This window comes from Corvus moneduloides, chromosome 8 (genome assembly GCF_009650955.1).
Source record: "Corvus moneduloides isolate bCorMon1 chromosome 8, bCorMon1.pri, whole genome shotgun sequence".
Lineage (NCBI taxonomy): Eukaryota > Metazoa > Chordata > Aves > Passeriformes > Corvidae > Corvus > Corvus moneduloides.
In genome coordinates this window covers 28,542,074-28,566,822 of record NC_045483.1, presented here as the reverse complement: position 1 = coordinate 28,566,822, position 24,749 = coordinate 28,542,074, and the positions used below count along the sequence as shown (strand labels likewise).

Genomic DNA, 24,749 nt, shown 5'->3' with positions numbered 1-24,749 from the left:
TGCACACCCCAGCATGCCCTAAAACTGTGTGGCAACTTTCAAAGTTCAAGTACTGCCAGGTGCAGTTACACACTTGTCTCTAACGAGAGTGCATCTTATCAGGAGCAGCAAAGATCAGTGGTTTATTTATGGTATAATGGTGTGCTAACAAGGACATTGTTAGAGTGGAGAGACTGAAGAAAATTTGACCCATTTCATTTTCTTAAATATGTTTCAAAGAATGGCAGAATGTCTTGGGTTGGAAGGGACTTTTAAGATCATCTAATTCCAACCCCCCTGCTGTGGGCAGGGATGCCATTTGCTAGACCAGGTTGCTCAAAGCCCCATCCATCCTGGCCTTGGACACTACCAGGGATGGGGCATTCACAGCTTGTGACTGGAGGACTTGCCAGTAAAGACTGAGGCAAATAAACCATTGAATACCTCAGCCTTCTCCTTATCCTGAGTAACCAAATCTCCTATTTCCATTCAGAGAGGGCTCATATTTTCCCTCATTTCCTTTTTATCACCAACTGTACATATAAAAGATTTTGGGTTTTCCCTTGACATTCATGGCCAGACTTAATTCTATCAGGGCTTTAGTTTTCCAAACCTGATCCCTGGCTGCTCAGACAATCTCTGTATTTCTCACCAGCTTCCTGACCCAGGTTCCAGCCTCTGTAAACTTCCTTTTAGTGTTTGAGTTTGTCCAGGAACTACTTTTCATCCACGCAGGCCTCCTGGCATTTTTGACTGATTTTCTCTTCCTTCTAGATCCTCCTCAGACCACTCCTGGCTGTATCACTGGTGCCCACATGGATCAACAGCAACACATAATGGTCCGTGGACTGTATGAGGCCTGGTAGTCTCTCGGTCACATCACTGGTACAATGTCAAATCAACAAACAGATGCCTCCATGTCTCTTAGAAGAAAGTCACCTGCTACTCTCACCTGTTGCCTTTCCTTAGCTGAGCCAGTTGTTACACATGGAGCAGATGGGGCCACCTTACTCAGCTCCAGCCCCTCCCCTGATGTGAAAGGTCTTTTCAGCCTGCAGAATGGTGAAGTGGCTCTGCAAGGGCACCTCAGACTCTGGGGAAAGTCTCTTGCTGTTGCAAGCTTTCACTCTCCTCATCACCGGCCCCCCTCCCTCCCTTCTGGGTGTGCCAGCGGGAAAGTTTGGGTCTGTTTGGCTGTGGTTCCACTGCAGACTGCGCTTGGAGCCTGTGCTCTCCAACCCATTCCCAGCCTCCCTGATGTTCCTCCCCCTTTCCATCATCTCCTGCAGCTCAGCCAGATGTGTCTGTAGGTTCTGTGCCTAGGCACAGCTTTCACAGGCAGGTCCCTGCACCAGGAGTAGTACCTGGCATTCCTGGAGACTGACGCCTGCACTGCAGCCTCCCCCTGCAGCAGCCCCAGCTGGGTGGAGGCACACAGGTGCCACACCACATCCCTGTCACCACTGCCCCCAGGGCTGCCTTGGGAGGCTGGAGGCTGGATGCTGTTCCTCCTGGCCCTGCCCACACCTATCAGCCTCTCTCGTGGGCAGAGCCCACTGTGAGACTGTGCACCAGTGACTATGTTATAAATACATAAATACACAATGAGCTGCTCAGGAAGAGTGAAATCACAGCCAACAGTCTGGCATTCATGGGAAAAACAGTCAGAAAACAAACATGCACATTAAAGACTCAAATGTCAGCTTCAAACTTACAAGGGGCTATTAATTTATTTATTATCGCTGAGGCAAATGAAATAAAACTACTAAAATTACTAATACCACCAAAAAACAGGCCTCAATTGTATATTTATTCAAGCCTTCTGACAGTAAGGAATCTAACTAGTGTATTAGTGTTTTGTCCACTCCAGTTTTAAGTATCTCGATGAGCTTTCCAAAGATTTCTTTTCATGACTGCGCTCTCAGGATCTCTTTTTAATTGATAAGCAGCTCTTCTTTCCTTTTTAATTTTCTCCTGTTTTTACATAGTTACTGTCTTGGGGTGACTTTATGATGCGTATCCCCTATCTATGCCCAGACATGATTCCTCCTGTGCCTTTCTGTGTCTTTAAGCTGGGTCCAAGAGAAAGGAAGAACAAAAAAACGGAGTGGTTTGGTGTTCAAGGACACAGATGTACACTCTCCTGTGTTCCTGGCTGCTACAGAGCAGAGGAAAGCACCTTCCTACTTTTCCCAGCTCTTGGCTCCTTTTCTCAGAAGAGAGAGACGGAGAGTTAACTTTGTTTCCCTGGGACTTTGGCTTCTTCTTCTTCTCTTCTGGAACTGTTCAGAACACCAGAACATCAGAACCTCACTGGGAGACCTTACACCAGCCCGGAGGGGGGGCCCTCCACGCCGAACTCCAGCTCCAAAGGGGAGAGAGAGAGACTACAGCCACAGAAAGGACTAAAATCTTACCAGGTTTTTCTCCACAGTGAGAGGTTTTATTATTTAGCATTATTCTTCCCCCTCCTTCCCCCCGCCCCGTGCCTGTGTGCACTGTGTTTGTTAAATAAATAGGGGTTTTTTTCCTCTCACTTTCCTCCAAGGAATTTTTTTTTTTCCCAAACCTGGTGGAGGAGGGGTGGCTGTAACCTGCCTTCTATCAGAGGACGTTCATTTCAGATGTTCCTCCGAATTTGCCTCAAACCAGGACTGTTACACATATCACAACACTCTTCCCTTCTTACAGGTTCTATTCTGTGAATGCGCACTGTCCTTCAGTTATTTATTATGGGCATTTAACATCATTATGAGTGTTTTCTTTGCCAGTATGTTTTGTAACAACATGTCAACAATAATACAAGGCCTGGATTACCCTGTAATGCTCAAGTTTGTTAGCTGGAGGCATTGGCTTCACTCACTAAACATCTCAGGAATTTGGCACAGCTAACACTAACTATCCAAGGAAAGTCTAGTAGGAATGCCTCGATAGAGAAAACTGAACTCAACTAAGAGTAAAACAGGACAAGAAGCAATGCTGGAATTGCAAAACAGCATACAAGATCATAATTTTATCCTACCTCATTTATAAATAAATATAGGTACAACTTAGGTTTCAGAGGCAATAACAAATGAAAAATGGAGATACTGATGCTTTCTTATCGCCACTGTTGTCTGTGTCCTGATTGAGCACTGAACAAAAATTCAATGAAATAATTATGCAAACAGAGAAACCCAGCAGTCAAAAGAGGCAGAGAGGAAAAGATGACTGCAGAGCCTACCTGGGGTTTTAGCCTCCAGCATGGTCCCCCACAGCCACGGGACACCCGCAGTGCTTTGGGGTTTTTAATGAGTTCTTCTGCTAACACACCTTGTAGAAAACACACGTCATTGGGCTTCAGGGAGAGATTTGTGCTGTGCAATGGGCAGTAAAGTCAGTTCAAGGATACTTTACATTCACGTTGTACTCAGAAACAATTTTACTGTGACTGAACATCTGGCCAAAAATCCAAATTAAACTTTGCTAAAGAGACAAGCAAATATAGGTTTGCATTGAAAGAAAAGGAAAAATGTGGCTCATCAATCCTTTATGGGAGAAAGTGAATGCTTTAATAGGGTTTAATCAATATTTACTGCCCCTCAGTAGCACTTTACAGTTGTGTAATAACAGCAGTGTTAACAAGTCAAGTGAGAATAAGACCATTTAGTTGGACAAAACTGCAGGATCAGGCCCTTAAGTTTAGGCAGTCAAACACATGCTAAAAAAATAACTTCACTTACAGTAGTTAAATTGCAGTGACTCCTGAACAGAAGATAGATCAGAAATAAAACCCCAGCTTTGTAGGAGCAACTGCTAAGAGATGCCTACACAGATGTCTGATGGACATATTGCTGAAGAATGGAATTTTTACTCAAGGAGATCATCAGCTCTTTCAATGAATATCCTCCCACACTTCTCAAGATCTCCTCAAATACGTCAAAGCAATGCCTGGAGTAGTTCTTCAGTAGAGAGGCTGGACTCTCAATCAGGAACAACCTCATTAATTTTGTGACACAGTATGTTGGGGTTTTCTTTTTGCCTTTTCAATCCTATTATCTATTTTGGACCATGCTGAACAATTTCAGATACACTGTGTCCCTGTAATATATTTTAATATCTTTAGAATCTAACATGGATTGAACTCATCGAATACATAAATGGTAAGCAAGGGCAAAAACAAGTTAATGGGAATTACATTTCTAAAGAGAATTCTTTCTTAAAAAAACGTAAACAGAAAAAGATCTGATTTTGAATTTATGAATGCATCGTGACTAACCTGATGAAAGAAAAAAATACCTTCATTGAAAATCAAGTTTGTAGAGTGCCATCAAAACGAATACTTAAAGAGAAATACTTTGGAAAGAAGCAAGTTATACAGTAAAATTTCTTCAAATTGAGTCTGTAAGAACATTTGTGAAATAATCTACAGTTTAATAGCAATTATACCATTGTATACCATTCAAATGCCATGTGGGGATACATACTAGGTCTAGCTAGGACTAACTAGATTTAACTATAAATCCTGAAGTGCTTCAGTGCTTTCTCTCCAGATGAGTCAACACTGACAACACTGATGGCCCAAACCACAGGATACCAACAGTCAGTGGAAGAAAGCAAGTTCTAAACTGTGTCTTTTCCATTTACCAGAAGTAAATGAGATGGACACAAAAAATCCTACCTGAAGAATAAGAGAGCAATGCAGTCCTCTGAAGTCAAATAAAATGGTCAAGACAGGAAACTTTATAAAGCTTTTTCTCCACTTGAAGCAGAAACCCAGATGAGTATATTATATGTGCAAGAAATAAGGGCATGAGCAAAATTTTGACAAGTGGGTTGATGGAATAAGATTGGATTTCCACAAAGCATTCAGAACAGATGAGTTTTTGGATGAGCTTGCAGAACAGCCTGATCTTTAAAAGGCTTGTCAGAATGCCAAACCGGGATGATCACCCACTGAAAAACAACTTTCCAGGATATGGTACTAAAGACACAGAGAACAAAATCATTCCAAAAAGATTTTCATTAATTTAGCCAGAACAAAGTTAATAATCCATGACGTAAATGTTTCTTTTTTCACTAGCTTGTTAAAAACGCTAAATTCTCCCCTAGAAAAATACTACAGCTAGAGGTTGACAGAGATTAGCTTATTCTTCTTCAAAGTCATTAAATAAATAATTAACCAACAATAGCTAGTAAGTTACCTTGACAACAAACAATTATTAATATGAGACCGCCCAAGGGAGAATGAGGCAGGGATTTCCAAACTGTGGTGTTAATCAAAGTACTTCAAAGCAACACAAAGACTCGGTGCTGGCAGGCAGGGCACTGCCTCTGGTGGATTCATGCAGCCTGATACAGAGCTTGGAGCTCCTGCAGCCTCTGGCAACGGGGGTAATTCAGTGATGTACTTCTGTACAACAAAAGGTCACCACTATTTTTTTTAAGCAAGAAAAAGGAAACAGAAAATTGCAAGTACCTGAATTACAGGACCATTAATAACACGTCAGTCACACTCGGAAATTAATATGAGCCGTAAGTCCACAAGGTGTTACATAAGGTATACTGGCAAAACCTATAAAACATAAATGAAGCTATACACTTCAGGTATAACTGCTGTCTTGGGTTTTGAGACAAAACTTCAGGAGGAAAAACTCCGGATTGAGTGTCTCCTCCAAAGGGATAATGGCCTCCCTTTTTCCTCCACCAGTAAGACAAGTGGGTCACAGCAAGTGAGAGTGGAAAAAACCAAACTGTTTATTAAGACCAAACAAAACAGGGTAGAACAGGGGGAAAAAATCCTCAAAATACAGGAAATTCCCAGAGAGGGAACAGACACGCGGGCTCGGACCAGCCGGGGCCATCCCGCGGGCCCGCTGGGGCCGCCCCTGCAGGCTCCCCGGACCGGCGAGGAGGGAAGGGAGGCAGTGAGGCAAGGGGAAGGAAAGGGAAAAAAGAACAAGAAGAAAACCAACAGAACCTTTTCCCAGCTGGCTGGAACACAAAGGAATCCCAGAAAAGCAGCACAGCGCTCCCGGGCACTCCGTGCCGAGCCCCGGAGCCCCCGAGCCGCTGGGCTGAGCCGTTCAAAGGCCCCGCACCCGGCCCTGGCTCCGCCCGGCCCCGGGCCCAGCTTAAAGGCACAGCGGCCTTGGGCACGGAGCGGACGGGTAAGGAATAAAGCGGCTTCATAACGTCACCCCAGGGCACCTGTGCACGAGAAAAGCGCCCTGCATCCAATCTATAGACACTTAAAAATATACTGGGGACGGCTAATTCAGAGAGCTCTCACGTGTGCCCTTTGTCTTTCATGCCAATGCAACTGGACATGAAAGTTATGGAATCAGCTGCCAAAAGGTGAACATTTTACTTCTGCGCTTCTTTGTCTCTCTCTCTTAAGTTCATAGAGAAGGCACTAATGGGCTAAGCAGAACATTACCATACCATTCTCTCAAAGACAGTTTCTAAGGTGGTATCATATTTCTGGAAGATAGAAGCTGAGAATGTTTTGCTTCCCAAAATCCACATTTGGGAATCATCAGGAAGAGGGTCCTTATCTAAGGGTCCTTATCAATGAAATTTAGTAATAGGACATGAGGCTGTTGGTGCTAGCAGACCAGTTACAGTTTTAGCAAATTAGAACTTGCTCAGAGGCCTGTCAGAGCCCTTCAGATGAGCCTCTGAATTAGATTATGCACAGACGAGCACAGGCAGCAATACTCAAAATCCCGCTGTAATGGAAGATTATTCCCCAATGAGTGATTTGTTGGTGCAGCACGGATAATTTTTCATCATACTGGAAATTGCTTTGATCCTCTGAAATGAGCGGCCTTTGTTCTCATTACAGCATACCTCAGAGTTACTAACAAAGATCAAAAGTGTCTTTTCTTTCTGAGCCAAGACAGGCATAGATTTTCCCCTGTCCAGAAAGAATACAGCCACATTCAGAACTACAGGGGGTGTGATTGGCATTTCCCAAACTTTGCCATGGCTAGGGCAGAATCTGAGCCAGCAGAGCTTCTCTTCAAGGAGGAACTCTTCATATCTGTCCCTTAAAGGATTTCAATTTCAGCAGCTACAACTTTTTAGTAGAGTGCAAATAAGTAAAATTAACACCCCTATCCCCCTGGGACATCTTAACCCACCTCCATTCCTGACCATCTCCCTGCCTCTCCCCTGGGCTTCTATAAGCCTCACACCTTGTTCTTGAGAAACTCTTCCAAGCCAGGACTTGAGTTCCCTCTTGCAGGAGCCCTGACCCCACACCACCCTCCTGACCAGGCTGTGGCAGCCCAGGCTGGTGACAGCCCCTCCCCAAGCCCTAACCAAGCCCCTTCTCGATCACTCCACCACACACACCCACACTGGACAACCCACAGGCTCAACCACTGTGTCCTCACTCAACCCATCTCAGTTTAAGACTAAGTTTGCAATTAGAAGATATCAAGCAAGTTTATATTCTAAGTCCCACTAAAGTTTACAGCTATATCCAACACCTTCAACAGTGATACAAATGAGATTTTTAACTGTGTCTAAAGTAAACCAAAACACACAAGGCCCATTGAAAGTCCAAGGCCTGTGTTTCTAAATTATTGCACTATCACTGGAAGTAGCACCTATTAAATAATATTTAAATTACTGCAAGAAAAATTCTGGTATCTGGGATAAATTGCCAAGAAATGTCAAGATGGTGCTAACACCAGAGTCAAATGTGTTATCAAACCCCGACACTTGAACTAGCAGTGCATATTTCACACGCTCAGACAATTATCTGCTGGTGGAAACTTCTGAGACTGTTGAAAAGGGACAGACTGAATACATCAGCTTGATTCAGTCCATTACCTAAATATGAAATGCTCTACAGCCCAATACCTATCAGAGTTCTGTTATCCTTCCAGATTAACTCTTTCACAACAGAGGTCTAATAAGCATAAATACAGTAAGCAAGCAGTAATACCACAGGACTATGATGGCACAATATTTTTCAAATATAGAAGGATTCTTAAGACAATGAAATATGCAAAATCAGCTCTGGGTTAGTGTAACCACTTCATGGACGTAACATCACAACTAAAGCACTCAGTCCTGGGAAATAAAATAAATTGATAAACTCAAGGAAAGCTGACCAAAGGTTACATCCTCAGATTTATCTGTACTCATTTGATTCCCCCTGTGAGTTAATACAGTCGAAGAAAACTGTCCCATGGCAAAGTCCTAAGATGGGATTTTTTCTGCTGTGCACAGCTACTGACCTGCAGCATCTGAAGATAGCCTTCCTGTGGATCACACAGCAGGGATGAGATACGGTGGTTGTTCCTCATGCACCTCTGGTTGTTGTCCCTTGAGAGAGGGAAGATTTGCCGAATAACTGTCATCCTCCCCAGAGCACTGTGCACCAACTCTAATATTTCATTATCAGTGATTTCCTGTGAACGGAGACACAGCCATTTAAAAACATATATTTGTCCAGACAATTTATGTTTTTCTTTCATTATTGGTTAAATGTTTCTAAAAAGACAATAGGAGAAAAATATTACAGATGCACATGCTTAGTCTAGGCCAAATGTTATTTTATGTTTAACAACAAAAATGCTATTTTTTTATACATCATATGAAACCAAAGAACACAGCCTAGCACAGTACCATCTATCTTGGCAATACTACAATTTTGCAGATATAGTTCCTCGAAGGAAAGCACCAAAATGGTCTCAATAAATTTCTTAAAAAAAAAAAAAAAAAGAGCCTTGAAATGAAATTTATATAGAAAGAATTTTTGTTTGACAGACTAGAACCTCACTATATCCTCAGGACAAAATAACAATTGAAAAACATAACAGTCTTCAGGAAATATGGCTCTTTCACCTGTGAACAATGGTACAAGAAAGCACTTTTCCTGTTAGTACAATAGATCATTTCTGCAGACTAATTCTGATAATGACTCAAGGAAGTCTTTTGAGCTTGTCTGTATTAGAAAATAAAAAATAGGAGAAACTTTATGGAGGGGTTTGACACATTTAGGAACACCAGTTTCTGCACACAGAATAATTTGGGATAAGATATAAGGAGACCTCAAGGACAGGCTGCTTTTCTTTCCAGGCTTCACACTTTCCAAAGCGCCCCTTCAGACACCCCAACCCTCTAATCCATCCTGGGGCAGAGCCTGCATCTACTGCTCTTACAGGGAGACTGAAGCCAGCTCAACTCCATGCTTTACACATTTTGTATTTAAAGAAACACACAAAACAAAAACCCCTTTTTTTACCCCAGTTTGAAAATCAGAGGCTCAGCTGATCCTGAAATCCTAACCAAGGTGCAGCTTGTGATGTTTTTTGTCCTGGCAGGAGTTCACTGTGAGGAAAGGCAGGCACTGCTGCTGCACTCACCCCCCAGGCAGCTACTGTCCATCCCAGCCCCTCATCAGGGCCACCAGCAGCATCTGCAAGTCACATCAGCCTGTCCCCAGCACAGCTGGACTGCCCTGGCTGCACAGCTGGGCCAGCCCAGTGTCCAGCCTGCACAGGGCTCTCTCAGCCCCTTGCAGTTCAGGGGGCTGAAAATTACTCATGTTGCTGCAATTACTTGGTCAACAGGGCCCATACCTTGTGTCATCAGCAGAAGTGAACTTGGCCCTGGACATTTAACATTCAAGAAAAAAAAAATATTTTGTTTTCTTGCTATTTTCTCTGTCAAGCTGTGAGTGAAATGACCATGGGGTTATAATAATTACTTGTTATGGTTGACTAGTACTGTACCTTGGCTCAATTTAGAGTTTCTTTGCCAATTTCCCATCTTTTTTTAGGAAGGAGAATTTTTAACTTTGCAGAAGGTGAAATTCATTGCATTAATGACAGACCAACTGGTGTGGCATGAAAACAGTAAATCAGAAAACAAATATATTCTTATAGAAGGCAAAGATTTTGAGGCTTAATAGAAAATGCAGCACCACCTGCAGCCTTGCAAGGAGACAGTGTAGCAGACCCCCAAGCTCTACAGACCCCTCCAGATTTCTCCTCTGTGGAGCTGAGGGCTGTTAAAACCACACAGCGTGTCAAAGCCGAAGTCTGAGGGAGAGACAGTTTTATGGCACAGCTTTAACTCATAACCTCCTAGACTGCATCCCTTGGTAGGCACACTCAGACCAAATGGCTGAAAACAGAAAAAAAAAGCACCACAAATCACCCAAACCTTCAGTTCTGCTCTCACCACACACATTTTGTGTCGCCTCTAGGTGATACACAGCCTGTCAAAGATGTCTCAGAAACACAAACGTTGGTCATTTGTGGAATGGGTTTATCTGTTTATTTATCTGCACACACAGAACTTCAGTTAGTCTGCAATACCACGTCATATTGCTCAGGGGAATACTTAAATCCACTTTAGTCGTGCTCAACTATCATAACACAAATCACAAAATAAGACAATTATGTTTCACATTACAATCTCTATTTTCCTAGAGGTAATGACAGAAAATTATAAATTTTAATGACATTAATAATTTAAAGAACTGAAACATATTTCCAGAGAACACATCCCTGAGAAAACTGGAGGATTAAACAGAACAGCAGTGAGAACAAGGATGCCTGTGGAGACAAGCTAGCGATTTATTTGGATATTTCAGTAGTATTAATACTGTTTTCTGGGTTATTCTAACTCCCCTCAATGCACTATTTACATCTATAAATGAACACTTGTTGAAAATCCAGAAAACATCATTCAATTAGCTATTTTTCTAGAAGGTTCACCACAGCTTACCCTGTAGATAGATTTATTCAACATTTACATTTTGCTGGCTTCTCTGCATCCCACATGAACAGACACACACACACACCTATGGATACACACATATATGTAAATAAAAAGATCAATCTTTTAAAGAAAGGACCCCATCCACTTTTCTTACCCCAGAAAACATTCTAATACAAGTGTGCACGATCACCTGTCCAACTCCCATCCTCATTGTTCTCCCACACATCCAGCACTACCTCACTTCTTTTTACCCAATGCTCCTCAAAATATCTGCAGGGATGTAGTCATAATTAAAATTAATTAGCTCTAGTCCTAGAAATAAGGCCTCTGCACTGGGTGTCCAGATGTCTTTCTCAGATCATAGTGAGTGCTTATACAGTAAGAGATCCTCTGATTTAACAAAATATTATTCCATATTAAAAAGTAATTCTCTTGGGGGGGAAAAAAAGCACACAAAATGATAGTAAAAGCTGGACAAAGCAAACAAAAAACCCCACCACTGATTTTAGTGTGGAACTCACTGATAAAACAACTCATCCAAGCTCATCTCTGACCTTGCTCCTAGCTGACAAAGACTCTTTCTGTGTAATTTCACAGCATTAGAATTAGGTCAGTTCTAAGCCCTACAAATTTCTTTGGGCAGGATGCAGGTACACATGGAGTACAGTTTCATGTCTATGTATAACTTTCAAGCATTTATCAGAAAAAGAAAACCCACAGATTTTTGTGGAGATAAATAAATCAATAAAAATTCTGTGGTGTTAAAGAGAGTGGCCAAAGGAGACAAGTGAGATTTCCTTAAGCAAGTAAAAGAGTACCTGGAATACAATTAGAATAAAGTGTAATTGCAAATTGCTACATTTTGCACTGAAATATGTCATTTACTAAATCTTATGAAACTTCCACATTGTGTTCCTTGTATTTCTATTCCATTTTTAAACTTATTTTTTACTCTGTATTTTTGTATAATTTGAGAATATCTTAAAATGCTTGCCCCACTTGCATTCATAAATGATCATTAAAAGGTCTGGATTTTTCCAACGAAAAGTAAGACAAGGGGAAGTGTTAAAGATTTACTAACTTCTGGTTATCAAAGTGAACATAAATATCATTACACAGATAGGTGCTTTAAAATGAAACAAAGAAAATAATCCTAGGTACCTCCATATGAAGAGAAAAAGTGAGCAGAACCCCAGTCCTGGCTCTACCCAAACAAAAATTAGGCCATAAAAATTTGCACAGGGCCTAGCTGCTGATCACCCAAAATGCATATAATAAAGGCATTTCTAGAAAAATATTTTCCAAAAAAGTGAAAAAACCCCACTGCATTCATAAGGTTTTTTTTCTTCCAAAGTGAGTTTTCCCAGTGTTGCTCTACAGCCATGCTCTAAGAAAACTCTGCTCATCATTCATTATCTAACACCTTCCTACATGCTGCCCTTGGGGAAAAAAGTAGCTTGCTGAGATAGACTTTATCTGATAATTAGTATTCTATTTTCTGCTCAATTTTTCTCAATTTAAAAAAAATATTTTATAAAGGAAAATAATAAAGAAGTGCCCAGATGACAGCTGAGAAGCCACTTGATTCTCAAATCAAGAGGACCAGTACCTGCAGACATATACTGGGCATGTGTGATGTGGTGAAAGGAAAGAATACAAATATTGGCAGAAGCAAAGGAGATGTGGGATAGAAATAGAAAGTAAGAACCAGGATGTTGATGGGACACTTTCTTGTCCCTCATAGAGAAAACTGCCTCCTATAGACAATGAAACAGTGGTGAATAGAGACCTGTAAAACCAGCAGAAAAAAGAATTGAGCTTGAGTCCAGAGAAGGACTAGAAGAAAGATGCTTTGAGTGGATGTTCTGAGAGGGAAAAGGAAAAGCATCAATAGCCATTTTTCTGCACTATGCTCTGACTGATCACCTGGGCTGAGCTTGGGAAAGTTCTATCTGTCCACTAAAGATCTATAAATTAATCTGCTGGCAACACCACCAGCATCATTTGGAAGGTGTCATCTGTCCAAAATGGAAGAATAAGGTCAACTGCTGTCTAAAATTTTTGACTGGTAGTCAAGAGATGAGGACAATGTCATCCCCACGTGGCCCAGAGCTCTCCAAGTCCCTTAGCACTCTAACTTCCTGTCTAAGGCTTCTCTGATGAAATGTGTGCTCTTGCTATATTTCCAAATTTTTTTATTACTTTTCCTTCAAAAAAAATTCCAAGAACTTTTCCTCCTACTTCACTTCTCCCTTCTCCTTTTCAGCTAAGAGAGCTTTTCTGGCAAGTATCATCATAGCTGGGAAGAATTTAACCAAATACATTACAGCTGCATTTACTTTAGTAGTTTCTCTGTGCTTACTGACTCAAATATTTTCAAAACAGTATCTTATTGAGGACTGAAAAGAGAAAATATTTAAAAGCAACTTTTAATCAGAGTTTAGTTTGATTTTTTAATTAAAGCTTACAAGAATTTCAGTTGTCTTCTTACCACTGAATACTTTGCCTTCCTAAGGGCTTGGAATTTGTATAATACTCTATTTCTACAGCTATTTGTTTCAAACTTCTTATTGAAAAAAGATTTCCACCAATAACAAACTGGTCCCTAACTTTTTTTTTTTAAGACTGTTTTTGCTTATATATATATATAAAAGCTTTTGATGATTTTTAAAAGCCCCAGTTATTCAGCTCATGTTCATACACGAAGATCAACTGGCTTTCCACATTGTATGTGTAAAAAAAGCATCTTTGAATTTGCAAGAGCCATTAAAAACACTACTTATCTTTCTGCTATCCACCCCACAATGCTGCAGCATAAGGTGTTTGATTTTTGTTTGCTTGCTTTTAAATGGGACAAATAACAGCACAAGTTTTTCTAAGTGACAAAGCAAAGAGCCCATTTTCAACCTTAGATTCAAGTTTCTCTGCATAGCATTAAACTATACGTTGAAATACAGGAATTCAGAAATTCAGTCACCCATTGAGCAGTCCCTGTGAACACCTCCTCACTTTTTAAACCATTGTGCCATCAGAAATACCCACAGGGGCTGGCACTTAACCTACAAGGAGGACTTCTTTATCCCATAGTACATTCCTTTCTAGTGCCTACCTGATCTTTTAGGCAGTAAAATAACAAAATTTCTACTAGTTCTTCCCACTATTCCTGTGGTTGCAGTTTGAGAATTTAGAAGCGAATACTGAATTTCAGCATTTGTTAGTCCATATGGTAAAGAATGTGGTGATTCTAAAACTAAAAAAGAAGTTATTTTGTGTTAATGACAGACGTTCCTTTGTGTCTGCTCTGATGTGGATTGATCTGAATCAATGAGAATCAATGTAATGCAAAAGCAACAAATGAAAACAAAAAATCAAGAAGGAGCTCTGATCTTTAGCTTTCAGACTTATTTTTTACACCTTACAATTAAATCTATTTTTAAAACACTAAAAGTGCAAGAAATTCATTACTAGGCATACTTCTATCCAAAGCACACACAGTTACCACATAATCCTCCATTACAAATGACTGATATCAGGAAACACAACGCTCAGTTCATCCCTGGCTAAGTCAAATCGCTGAGGTGATCCCAAGGGTGGATTTAGCTGACTCAAAAAGAGTCATTCCAGCTTATTCACTGGTAGGCAGAGAAGGATGGAGGTCTGTGATGACTGGAAATCAACCATGAGTCACAGATCCCAAACATTCTTGTTTACCATGAAAAGTACAGAATAAATGCTTCGATAAGAAATATATGCAGTGACTCTTTGCATAAACTGCCACTGTCATAACCATATTGAAAAAAGCTGTGTGGACAGACCTAGAACAGAAGGTGCAGATCAGAAAATACCCAGTGGCATTCCAAACACTGTTGTATTTGTCCTTGCATACTGACACTGAAATTGTTTAGCTGACTTATATAATGTGAGTAGGATGCTGAAAAATAAATAATAAAAAACAAGAGCAGAACCAGGTATGAAGAGAGATAATGGGACGGAAGAAGGTAACCAAGGAAGTTGTTCCTATACGTTCTCAGATCATAAACCATTCTCCAATACTAGATCTAGTTTCCACTGCAGAAGATTAAATTGTATTTCCTTTATATTTCCAGAGTGGAAATGGGATCATATTCTTGTTTTATTTGTACTGCTATACCCAGGTTTTTCAGCCTTTTCACATGGGTCATATTTTACCAAGCTTTTATCACACTTAGTGCTCTCCTCTACATTTTCAACATTGTTCTGCATGTCTTGTTTTTTTTTCAAAGTGTTTTGCCCAAAACTTGCAATATTGTTCCAACAAAGCCAAGCTGATATCAAACAGAGTGAAATAATTGCCTGCCTTATCTTACAATGGATGTTTCTGGTATCCTATCTGAGGACTACATTTGCTAACTCAGCAGGACCACAACAGGACTGATTGTCACTCTGATTTTATCCACAAGCATTCTAAGCTGCTCCTGCAGATGCTCACCACCTATACCCCATTTTGTAGCCACAAGCAAAACACTCATCACTTCTCTGTATTAAATCTCACCTGGTGGAATGCCTCAGATTCATCTAAATAATCTGGAACTACCAACAATATGTTTTTAAAAGTCTGGTCATAATTAATAGTCTCTATAAAGTCAGAATCAGGGAACTAAGTAAAAACATTAAATTCTCATTTTTCAAGTAATCACCTCTCACTTTTCTTTATCTTCTGCTATACCTAAACTTTTTCTTATTACTTTTCATGGTCTCTGGTATGAGTCCTTTTGCAACACAAAGGGATTATTTTATAATCCCTTACTTTGTTACACCTTTACAGTCTTCCCTAGCCCTTTTTTACAATCACTTTTTCTTTAGAATTCATCTCTGATTTCAAGTTCTGTGAAGATAAGCCACTGGCACCATAAGGATACCTTGTTATGCCTTCATCTTCAGAGAATCCCACAGTTCTTTTGCCACCCTTTGCTTACTGTATTATCTTTCCAAAAGCATTAATAGTTTCCCAAAGCTGTGAGGTTGGACAATCTTTTTATTGATGTCTGTTAACCCTTCTGTCCTCTTCCCACCTCTCCCTCTTCTCCAAAAAGTGCATGTTGCCATGGCATGACCACTTTCACACCAACTGTCTTCTGGCTTCTAGCCCATTCTTCCTCAGCCATAATGAAATCTGTACTGATGACTGCCTTAACTTTTTAAGCACGTACAGATAACGTCAATCAAAGGAAATTTGTGAAGCCCTGCCTGTATCTCAACCCTACTTTTTCAGCTGCCAGGGAACTTAAAATCTTCCTTTAATTTCTTGTCTTTGGGGCATTTTTGTCCAAAAAAATGCTCTTTCAAAAAGAGTCTTCCTCAGTGTCTTCTGTATATTTCCAGGCAAAGGTTTTTCCTTCTCTTCAGCTCCAGAGCAGATATGGATGGTTTTGACATGTTACGCTCTTCATCCTTACCTGCCCTTCACAAAAAGTGCTCTCCTATATCAATGAGTAGTCTTGGGCTTTGCCTGACCCTGTCTTACAGCTTTCAATTAAACTTCTGAATAGTTAAAAAAGAAATCTAAAAGAGGGCATCATAGTAGTGAAACAACTCATTCAAATTATCTGCCAAATTCTGTACCATTCCACTTGCAGGAAGAGTAGCTCATTACCTTTTCTACTGATTTACACATAAAAACAGTGAATGTTTAGAAACCTGGAATCAGAATTAAATACATTGATAGAAGGAATAAAATCCTGTGTTTAATTTGACTATATTTTTGTTCCATATTCCAGTTTTGCAGAATAATTTATCTTTTCTTTACCCTTGGAATGGAGATTTCAATTTCAAAACCATGAAATGTCCCACAAAAAGGGAAATATGGTTTCTAATTCTATTTATACCCCCAGACCTACTGCTGCTGCTAGTAAAGAAGCAGACACAGGCTCCTGGAGCACTGTTCCTGATGCAAGCACATCCAAATTCAGTTTCAAGTATTGCTCTTGTACCTCTCCCACAGACACATGCCCTGGGGAAGGCACAGCATTTTCTCAGAAAAGGCAGAAAAAGAGAAGGGGAGAATAAAAAATGTCATGAGGAGCCAGCAGAGATGCTTGATGTCAGGTATGAAAGAGAAAGAAAAGTAAGAGAAAAGTAAAAATAATAAAGAAAACTAGGGAAAAAAACCCAGGAAACAAACATCCAAAAAATAGGGGCCATCTGCAACTGTGCCAGTCTTGCCAAAAGAAGCAGCAGCAGATGGCTATCAAAGCTGCTGGGTCACTTCAACCATTAAAGGTATAAACAGCAAAGGTTCAAACAGAACACCAGATATGTTCTAACAGATCTTCCATTGGGTCAAAACTGCAAGCAATTGGCAGTTCCCAACACAATCGATGATAATAAAATGTTTTGGACTATTCTGGAGACACAGCTAAACATGGAGTAATCATAATTTGGAAGAGTTTGCTTTTACACAGACAAGAATCACAAGCATTCTTGCTTTTAACAAGCTACCTGGCATGTTTAATCCAGAATTCAGGTAGCATCACTACCTAAATGAAAGCAAGGGATTATTTAGTAATTCTAGATGAAGAAAAATAAAAGTGCAGATGATGAAACATGAATCAAAAAGAGGGTGGGTAGTTAGAAACACATTTCTTTTTTTTCCCCCCTCTAATCTCCACTACTTTTGACAGATCTGCAATTTTGAAGCATAACATTTGAAACCAGAAAAGTGGACACACAAATATGTATTTTTAAACCAGGAGGGTTTTTAGGACTTTGGCTCTGAAGAGCACACATGAGGGCATGATACTGTCTGAAAAGACCAATCCCTGTGTATTCTCTTCTCCTAGAAAACCTGCCAGGTAATGTTTCAACCTTCCAACCCCACACAATAAATTCAACTCCCAATTCGCCAGCCTTTTTCTAAAGATGACCGAGTCCTTTCTCACCAGCATGCCATCCAACCTGAACAGTTACCTCAGCACAGACCCAGGCTATTGAAAACCAGCAAAGAGCATTTTGTCAGTACAGCTGTGTAATTCAAGATCAACTCATGTTCCACATTTGTTCATTTGTTCTGTAATAAGTTTATCAGCCATACGCATTTAAATTAGCTCAACCAAACCTTGGTGGTCTTGCTTAGGTAAGGAAAAAGTGATAAAATATTTCTAACTCTGAAACTTAACTCCTATTCTACCATATGGGAAGGTGCACAAAGGAAAAAAAATAACCAAACACAAGTGTTTATTGGATTGTCAGTACAGAGAGAGTAAAGTAGATTTAATTAAAGTAAGAAGACAATAAAATCTCTTACTGAAAAGATACCATGCTATATAGTCATTCTTACTACAGCAAGGTAAGTCCAAGTTTCAGATGCTCACTGGCTTGATGAGAGGTGGGAAACAGAGCTCACTGTAAGGTGTTCTGGGTCAGGAATCTCAGCAGTTCAAACTGTGCAAAGCCCTTAAATGGTTCCCTGAAGTGCAAAAGGCCTGAAAAGCCTGTTTACAATCCAGTGCTCTTCATACAAGGAACCTCAGTGGAAAAAAATTGTCCCTGTGTTCTCTTCCTGCTACTGCCCCTTCAATCAGCCAGCCCTGCACTTCTGTTTCCTTGCAATGGCATCATTAGGTCACGTGGTGAACAGGGAAATAAATGTAGGGTCCTTAATCTATCCAGGACAATAAAAGGACTGACTAAGGTTTTGGTCCATTTGCATAATGGACCTTTACTCTTGTGGAAACACATCAAAAAGAGATGATTTGACTGCTGGGAATTAAGGGTTAATTCCATTCCACAAATCACAGTTAGAATCAGCATCATCTTTTCCATCAAATGTTCATGCAGTTCCCACTACCACCAACAGGAAACATGTACATGGAAAGCATGATCAGTCTGTCTTCTTACTAACATCGGAGGATGCACACTTAAATAAGAAGCAAGCCCTAAGAAACCTCCATTTTTCTATGGATGCATCCATGGGGATGCTCAATGCACCTTCTTTTCACAGCAGCTTTAAGCACACACCCAAACTCCAACACTTCTGTTAAAGAAAGGACAGCCAAGACATTTCCTCTTCCTTTTGCCTGCAAAGATTTCTCCAAAATTTCATGAGTCTAAAAAGCTTCTATAATTGTCTGTTTGGACTTAATTGCATTTTGAGACATAAATTGTGTGCACTGGTATTTTTCACTAGAAAGTTATACTCTAAATTCACACGCTGCTCTCGAGCTTCTCTACCCAGTCTTTAGGCCCAAAGGAGACAAAACAAAAGCTTGCAAAAGAGAAGCAGAACTGACACCCTGTGTGATGTGTTCGTGTGTGTACGTGAGAGCACACGTTAGCGCATGAGTGCCGAGGGCTTTTATCACGATGTTACAGACTCAGGCTTCGTGAAGTGAGGTTTAACATCTGAACAATAACAGCAGCAGTAAAAAATTCACAAACACTCCCTCTCTGTAAATGTTTAGGGAAATATGCACTGCATTATCTTTATGTGAATATAAACACTGGCTCTCTGGGCATCTTGCTGACGTTTTGTAGTGGGTCATTACAGCAGCTGACAAACCAGGAGGTACTTAAATGTAACAAGGACTAGAAAGAATTTATAAAGCCGTTACAAGCAGGGATTTGACTCGCTTTCCCTAACCCCTCTTTAATTACAGAGCCTCTCTAATGCCACTCTATACAGTTTATAGTTACTATTAAAAGTTGCCTATCCAAAATTATTAGCTAGGTGCAAAGAAAGGAGTGAGAAATTAACAAAGGAATTGGCTGTTAAATTAGAAGCTATGCATTTATAATATAAAAATAAGACAGTGAACACTGTCCTTTTTAAATTAGATATTTTGTATCTTTTAATAAATCATTATTTAAACCAGAAATTTATAAAACACTGCCATTTATCAGTGATTTATAAATGACTATATATTGTGCAACATTTCATTGTCTTTTAAATGAGAATCTGAACAGATTCCCATTAGGGTATCATGGCACTAAGGTAAAATAAATAATCATTGTAGCAGGACAGGATACCATTTGCTGCAGAGGGAAAACAGCACATTTTGAATTTAAGCTATTCTGGATCTTGGCCAATACACTAACACAGTTCTGCACTAGAGAAAGCCCGTGTATCATGTAAATACATATTTCAATGGACTAAACTTGCAAGTAGCCTCAGTGCTCTTTCCTCTCCTGGCATCTGTGTGCAGGCTTTCACAGCAGTGGAGGGTGAGCTTCTGGCAGAGAGATGCCTGTATTTGAGATTTCTTATGAGATATTCTCTGCTTCCTAAATAGCTAATGAAATAGTGCCAGCAGGAAGGTAAAAAAGAAGTCTCCCAGCTGCTCTGAGGTATACTGGAAGCTTTCTCTTGACCTCTGGTGTTCAACATATGCCAATTCAACTAAGACAGACAAGCAATGACACCACTGAGTTTGAACCTTGTGCCATTCAAAAAGCAAAAATGCTACATGTATGCTCAGTTTGGTGTGTCAAAACATATGAAACAAAAGATGGTGGTGAGTGAATGTAGCGAGCTGTGCTTTCTCTTTTGACTTTCTTACCTCATTTACATAGACCCAGTGACTATCCTTTGATGCAAGGTTGGTTTCCACAGCCTACAAAAATAAAAAGAAACATAATAATAAAAATAAATAAAACATGGAAAATATATTCCAGAGAGAACTTATATAAAAATGTACTGTAAAGCTAATTTTTATTGTTTTCAGTGCTACTGACATTGTTTCAGTATAGTTCTTTTCATCTCTTCCTCTGCTGCTTCATAACTAATTGGTGGTAGCCACCTTTCTCTGACTTCAGTTCCTAAACCAAAGTACCCTGACTGTTTACATGTACCACAAAAGCACACTGGGGCAGGGTGTACCTCAGCATAAGGGATCCTGTGGAGAATAACTGCACAGAACATGCCGTTCATGAGATCTAACTTATCTGAGGTATATCTAATGCATCCTACTCGGCTGGCTTTCTTTTCAATATGCCTCCCAAAATATATTGTCTCTGGCTCACTACGCCTCTGATAGCTTATCTGTTAACTAACCTAGTTAATTCAAAACATGACTGTGAGATGCTCAAATGAAGTCCATGTGTGTCATCCTCTCTTCGTATTTACATAAGGCTCAAGACAAAGTTATGATTTGCATGGTCACTTTTTTTGTCTTCCTGGTACGAACTCGGATAATCACTATATATTATAAAGAAACAGCCCATCTCAGCAGTTTGAATATTTATCCATACACATATAACCCAGCAGGAAGTTAAAACTGGGGAAGACTGCATTACTAGTACTGAGGGAGAAGCTCAGTGGAAGGATCCAGCAACATACATAGAAGTTCCCTTTGTTTGACATAGATGAGTTCACTTCAAGACACTTAATAGTCCAATAAAATGATAGCAAGCATGGAGAGATGTACACTACACTGCCAGTGATATTGTTAATGCCCTGCTTAATACATGGTTAAACAATTACTGCTGTGTGTTCATCTCTCCTAATAAAACAGTGCACACATGTATTTCAGGAAGCAGTTCATTACACAGTTTTGAATGTTCCTGCCTTCAACCACTTCTTTCCTCTGCGCCAGTACGACCCCATTTATTGAAAAGATATTCTTATCTCTCTGTTATAAATGGCCCTATGAACCCAGTTAAAAAAAATCCAAACAAATACAGACGAAAAAAATACTTCGAGTTACTGGGTTTTAACCTGGATAATTTCCACACTATTTCAAAAACTACTGCACTAGTACAGAGAGGCTCTGTAGACTGTAGCACTGGGCTGAGCAGGAACATCATCAACCACCTTCCTCTTCAGAACACATTTGCATAATAAGCCTCTCAGATATTTAGTGTCAGATGGGATGAATCACCTTCTCTTACGACACCGACTACAGATGACTGGCTCAGAATAAACACCCACGACTTCTAAGGCTGCAGTGGAATGACAAGAGATCCATCCTTAATACAGGCTAAGGGATATCCGATCCCTTCAAAAACATGAAGCAGAACTTCACTAAGTAACCAACACCAGCATCTTTAACAGTAATCTTAGCTTACACCGTGTCCTTAAAAATGGTATCAATTACTTGCCTAAGTAACTGTGTTGTAAAATTTTGCTCATTTGTGTAGCCCACACAAACATATGAGAAAATTGTGGGCAACATACATACCTCCACCTATTTCTCATGTCCACAAGCTGAAATACTCCTTTAAAGAGACAAAAATCCCAAGAGAAACTGCAAACTCATCAAATGACGAAAATCACCACAGACAGAACACAGTAATTCTCTTCACCATAAAGAGCATTATAGGAAAGTAACAAAACCTGGTGTCAAAGCAGATGAGACCCACTAGAGATAACACTTCTGACAAAATAATCCTCTCCTAAACATGCACTGAAAACTTGTCCCCTTGGTAATTGCCTCCCTTGCATTTCTTTAAGCTGGGAGGAACATTAAGCTGACCACCTAATCGAGGAACAGCAGCTCTTAGGAAAGATAGAAGTGATGAACAGGAGGGCAAAAATGTGTACATTTTCTCCCTATTCACCTCCCAAACACATTCAGACAAAGCCAAAAGAGCCAGGTGCTAAAACACATAGAGAAAGAGCAAAGTGCTTCTAGCATTAGCAAAGCAGAATTAAATAATGCTCAGGTGCAGAGTTATTGCACTGGCTACATTTTGTGATTCATCTGCAACAGTGAGCAATTTGTATGAATAAATGCTCAGTCTGGGGAGATGCAAGAGCCAGGGAATTTGAAATGAATTACCATATCTCATTCTTCTGGGTTCACATTTCTGGGCCAAAGTTTTTAAAATGAGGTGCCTAAATTTAGGCTGCTAAGAGTTTATCTTTAGTCATCAGAGTGCCAGACCATTCAGCGCTCCTCCTACAGAGCTGAAGGGAGGGAGGTGAAACTTCTTGCATTTTGTGCTTCAGATTTTGTACCATGTTTACAGACTTGCCATCCTAAAAAATCTTTAAAAAAACCCTATTGAAAAACAGCTCTCCAGTTTCAACTTTCTGGTAGCACCAGTGTATTGCTGGAGGCTCATGAAAGTTAAGCAGTGTGAAAAGCAAGGTCCTGAAAACCTGTGTTATCATAAGGAAATTTATTGAGAATTTTCAAAGTAAGAAAGAATTTCATGTTCGTAACTTACCAAGGTTTTTTACTTTAAAGAGGAAAAAGGTATCAGCACTTGGGAGATTATGGTCATCCATCTTTAATTATTCAAGCTGTTCAAGATCTTGCCATTTGTTTGAGATTGTGTCCATCCATTCAAAATAAAAAAAAAAAAGTCTATGAAACATCCTTGAAGGACCTATTCCATCCTACTTGATAAATGTACTCTGTATAAAGAAAGTAGGCTATGAATTTGTGAGATCATTGCAGCTGAGTAAAAGCGCTGCCATCTATTGGGGAAGGATTCACGGGTTTAAATATGTTCTACTTTTGTATGGAAAAATTATTAATATGGGTGAAAAATGTCCCAGTTCTTTTCATACTTTCTATGCAGATGGGTTCTAGGTGACACTTGGGAGTAATGCTTCATAATATTTCTATCAAATAGAAAATCTGCTTTTGAGATAAACAGCACACTGGAAATTAAAGAGCATCCACTTTTCATTTGTTTTATCTCAGCAGCAAATAACTTCCACAAATTTGGGAAAAAAAGAGGTTTATTTGAGATTGTGCCCTTCTCCCTCCCCAACTACCTTTCAAGAGCCAAATGTAAAATGCAGAACCCAAACATGAGAATTGTAATTCACTCGGTGGACCACGACAAGTGACAACATATAAATGATACTATCAGAATCAGGCCAGAACTGGAAGACGGGAAGGGGAGCAGTGAATGCAGGAAACTGTTTAAAATTTCTCAGTAGAAAGCATTTGCAATAGAAATGAAATAAGAAGACACTGAAAATCTAAATACGAGTATTTCAGATCTCATAGCAACACCAATAAAAGAAAGGAACAACAAGCTTCATGAAAAATAATCAAAGATAGTTTAACGTATATAGTTTTGTTTACTTTTAAATGTATAACTTAAAATAATTTACTGCCAGTAATCCATGACAACATTATTTTATTGAAATACAGTGGAAAACAAATATTTACATTGCCTTTATGAGTAAGTAACTCGGTTCATTATTTTATCTAATGGCAGTTGCAAGATTAAAAGGAGAAGTTAGGAAAGTAAGCAATAAATACTGCTATGTTCAGAAATAATTCTGCAGAGAAAAAAAAAAAAGGGGGAACAGAAACAATCGTTTCCTGACCTTCTAAAAAAGTCTGAAACTGAAAACCTCTCCAAGCATATAATGGCTGGCCAGTAATAGGGAAGGCTCTTTTCCACAATACCTGGCTGCTTTGCCAGGGTCAGCACCTTGCTGTTCCCAGCAAAATCCAGGCTGCTTAAAAAGGGATGCAGGGCTGAGTGGCCAGACACAACTGAGAGGAGATGCTATGGGTGTTCAAGCAGACCTGGGCAAGCTGCGTTCCAGTGACAGCAGGATGTGCTGAAGAGTTCAGAATTACATGCAGCACTGTTATAGTTACAAACCTGGTGTCTCCTCACTGTGCACCCAGGGGAACAGGCAGTAGGAATGTCTGGAAGTCCTGTAACCAGCCCTGGGATCCTAGAAGGAAAAGTCTTGCAGATGGCAAAGAGATGTTCCTGTTGCGTCTCAATTTTTGGAAACAAGGGTTGCCACCCTGAAATCTATGATATAAATGAACCACCAGGCTGTTTTGCTAGGAGAGATATCAAAGTAGCAAAAGTTATTACTTGCACATCCTTTAACTTAATGGTGAGGATAAGGAGCATCATAGCTTTCCACAATGAAAAAACAAAGCAGAGGGTAAACTGGGGAGTTCACAGTTAGAAAATAATTTGAAAAGGGTGTCCTTAGAGAGGCTGGAAGAACTTAAAACCAAATCTCTTGGCAACTGCCATGGTTTAACCACAGCCAGCAGCTAAGTACCATGTATAAACTTGCTCACCTCCCTCACCTCTCCCAGTGGGATAGGGAGAAGAATCAGGGAAAAAAAAGTAAAACG

At 39.9% G+C, this 24,749-nt stretch overlaps 1 protein-coding gene across 7 annotated transcripts in view; it reads right to left on the bottom strand.

Annotated features, from left to right (window-relative positions):
- The window catches only part of GRID1 (glutamate ionotropic receptor delta type subunit 1), a 500,801-nt gene that overhangs the window by 100,963 nt on the left and 375,089 nt on the right, over positions 1 to 24,749 (bottom strand). For all 7 annotated transcript variants that reach the window (XM_032115777.1, XM_032115779.1, XM_032115780.1 and 4 more), the window contains exons 5-6: positions 20,238 to 20,291; positions 8,211 to 8,384 (exon numbers count right to left, since the gene is read on the bottom strand). In XM_032115777.1, the coding sequence (XP_031971668.1) occupies positions 8,211 to 8,384; positions 20,238 to 20,291 (228 nt within the window). The remainder of the gene's footprint in view (positions 1 to 8,210; positions 8,385 to 20,237; positions 20,292 to 24,749) is intronic.